Source organism: Bidens hawaiensis, unplaced genomic scaffold, assembly GCF_021521415.1.
Source record: "Bidens hawaiensis isolate Kalapana, Puna unplaced genomic scaffold, B.hawaiensis_p1.1 tig00014982_1, whole genome shotgun sequence".
Lineage (NCBI taxonomy): Eukaryota > Viridiplantae > Streptophyta > Magnoliopsida > Asterales > Asteraceae > Bidens > Bidens hawaiensis.
The window spans coordinates 249432-252936 of record NW_027492331.1 but is presented as its reverse complement, the minus strand read 5'-3'; the positions used below and the strand labels follow the sequence as shown (position 1 = coordinate 252936).

The 3505-nt window shown below is 32.0% G+C and overlaps 1 protein-coding gene across 1 annotated transcript; it reads right to left on the bottom strand.

Annotated features, from left to right (window-relative positions):
• Window positions 1–2078: 2078 nt before the first annotated feature.
• On the bottom strand, window positions 2079–3263 carry LOC143548257 (uncharacterized). The gene has a single exon (XM_077039473.1). The coding sequence runs from the start codon at window positions 3261–3263 to the stop codon at window positions 2079–2081; it is 1185 nt and encodes a 394-aa protein (XP_076895588.1).
• Window positions 3264–3505: the final 242 nt, after the last annotated feature.

Below are 3505 nucleotides of genomic sequence, written 5' to 3'. Positions count from 1 at the left end.
GAACATAAAATCGAACAAATTTTTTTGTTCATGTTTGTTCATTAAGGAAACTAGAATGTTCGTGATTGTTCATATTCTTTCGTTTTAAACCTAAACAAACAGTTCACACACATAAGCGAACACAAACGAACTTATAAACAAATATAAGTGAACATAAATATATATATATATATATATATATACATATATATAGGGGTGAGATCTAGAGAGAACTCCTCTTAAAGAGAGAACTAGAGAACTAGTAAAAAATTATTTTTAACTATTTAAAAAAAATTATTTTGTGATTTTTTTTTCTTTTCACATTCTAATAAGTTGATATTGATACTAAAAAAATAAAAAACTTGTCGGTGTAGTACTGTAGTGCATATGTGCACTAATGCCTATTGCATATATACAATAGTGTTTTATTGCATATAATACAACACAATTGCATTATCCAATACACACTATTGAATATATGCAAATACGACACTAATAATTGTATGCAAAACACATTATCGCATATATGTAATACAACACTAATGCACATATGCACTATATCGATTTTTTTTAATTTTTGTATATAATATAACACTATTGCAAATAAACAATACAAACAACTATATATATGCTATTCAACACCATTTCAAATATCAAAATGCACACTATTGCACATATGCATTATAAAAAAAGTCGGTGTATTGCATATATGCATTACTCGTTAATTTTTTTTATTTTTATTTTTTTTTGTGGTGAAGAATAACAACATATAAGAAGGATGAAAGAAAAAAAAATTTATTTTTTTTTAATTAAATTAAAAATACTTCATTATTAGTTCTCTAGTTCTCTCCATAAAATGGAGTTCTCTCATGATCCTCTACCTATATATATACATATATATATATATATATATATTTATATATATATATATATATATATATATATATATATCTAAAAGGATTACCAAACAAAATATTAGATAACAAATATATCAAAGTTGTTCTCAACGAGTTTTCATTTTTTGAAATCTAACAATTACATCATCTACTTTAACATTGATAAGCAAGTCTTTCTCAATGTAACAAATACAACTATCGCTTAAATTTTCATCACCCATTCGATTACCCAAATCAGACTTCACATACTTCATCGCCGAAAAGGATCTTTCAATGGTTGCGGTTGCGACGGGTAATACGAGAGCTAACTTTAATAAATGATACACCAATGCAAATGCATGATGTTTCTTTGTTTGAACCATCAATTGAACAAGACTTGCTAAACCATTCAAGTTTTCAAATCGTTTATCTCCTTTCAAATTATCGATGTTTGTCGCGAGTTCAACCGTTTTATCACTTTCATCAAAATCATATGGGTATAACTCGGCTAATTGTAATATTTTTGGAATAGAAAATGCCCGAAAATTATCACAAGGAGTTAAACAACTCAAAGAAAAAAGTAAGTCAGATGTTACCTCGTTAAAACGGTCCCCAAACTCTTGGATTTGCAAATCTAGAACCGCATTGAAGCAATCATACTCATAATAGTGGCGATTTTTCATGTTTGTCTTTTTTCTTGGCGTTGGTATGTTAATGTAGTCATCATCCATCCTTACCTCTAGAATATCATGTTATTCACAAAAAGAGCTAACCTTCTCCACAAACTTGTTATACCCATCCAACCTAAAGTCTTCAAGTTGCCGCTTGGTTGAAGAAACCAATGAACTCGCGTTCACCAAATCTTGTTCTTTTCTTTGAAGACATTGAGACAATGAGTTTGTGACGTCTAGAATATGCAACATCAAGTGCAAGTAAAATACAAAGTCGTATTTTTTCATTTCCAATTGAAGTACTTGCGCTTGGCTCATGATAGCTTTCGTCTTACCCGTTTCTTCAACATATTTAAGCACATCCATGATCATTGGATATAAAGTAACCAAACGATCAAGTGTTTTATAGTGGGAATTCCAACGTGTATCTCCAGGCCTTGTAAGAGATAGCTCTTGATTCAACCCACTTCCGGTAACCAAGACACCTCTCAAGTTTTTTTTTGACCTTCTCGAAGCTTATCTTGTCGTTTGCTAGATGCGCAAACGACATTTGCTATAGATGTAACCATTTCAAAAAATCTCCAAATAGGCTTATGTTTGTTCGCAACACCCACAACAACACGTTGAAGTTGGTGAGCAAAACAATGTATATAAAACCCGAAACATTTTCTTTTAAAATTAAAGCCCTTAACCCGTTGAACTCACCCGACATATTACTTGCGCCATCATAACCTTGACCTCTAATCTTGCCCAAACTAAGTCCATGTCGGCTAAATAAATCATCAATAGCGGGTTTGAGAGTTAACGCCGACGTCTCCAAGACATGAACAAGCCCAATAAACCTTTCCTTAACCACTGCATATTTATCCACGTATCGAATAACTACGGACATTTGTTCCTTGTTGGATACATCACATGATTCATCAACTAATAAAGAGAAATAATCTTCACCAAGATCTTTAAAAATTTGTTTTAATACCTCTTGAGCAAAACAATGTTTAAGATCTTGTTGAATTATTGGACTTGTCATTTGGCTATTCCCGGGTGCATTACCTAAAATAACCTTGCCAAGCTCTTCGTTTTGCTTTCCCATTAATTCTAAAATTTCCAAGAAAAGCCTTTTATTTAATGAATCTTTTGATTCATCATGACCACGAAATGGTGCCCCTACCTTCACCAGTCTTTTTGTAAGACTACTAGAAGTACCTAATCTAAGTCGATAATTGGACTTTTCCTTCTCACTCTTTTTATCAACAAAAGTTTGTAGCGATTGATCTTGGTTAAGCAAATCTTCACCCATTTTAAAGGCTTTATTATGAAAACTATTAAACTCCCCTTGATGGCGTTGAACTTTATCTTGTCTAGTCCAACCGTTAAACCCCTCGCTAATGAAAGCTTCTTGGAGATTTCTAACTTGATCCTTGAACAAGTAGCAATGTAAGCAATAAACACGATCGTTTTTTATACTATACTCTAACCACCCCTTAAAATTAGTATACCAACTAAACGGAAAACGTCTTGAATCATTACCGATCATTCTATATGGAAATGCCACACCGCTTGGTTGACATGGTCCTCTTAGTAGATATGTTCTTCTTATTACATCTCGTTGATTCAGGTTATAACTAGAGATCGGTTTTCTATCGGCGGGATCCGAAGGAAGATCATCCAATTCAACAAACTCGGGAGTCTTAGAAGACGATCCTTGATTTCCTTTTTGTTTAAGAAATCTCTCCATTATCGGATTCATTATTCTTTCTTCCTATAAGATCAAAAATACAACAAACTTAGCAAGTAATCAAACTATTAACCTAAAATCACAAAATTCCCCCATTTTTTTAACACAATCTAAACACCATTAACCTAAAAATCTTAAAGCCTAACTAAATTAGACATAAATTAAATGTATTATGTATTTATGTTATACCTTATCACAAAGATGGATGTTGGAATTGAATATGATTGGGAGCCCCCCAGATG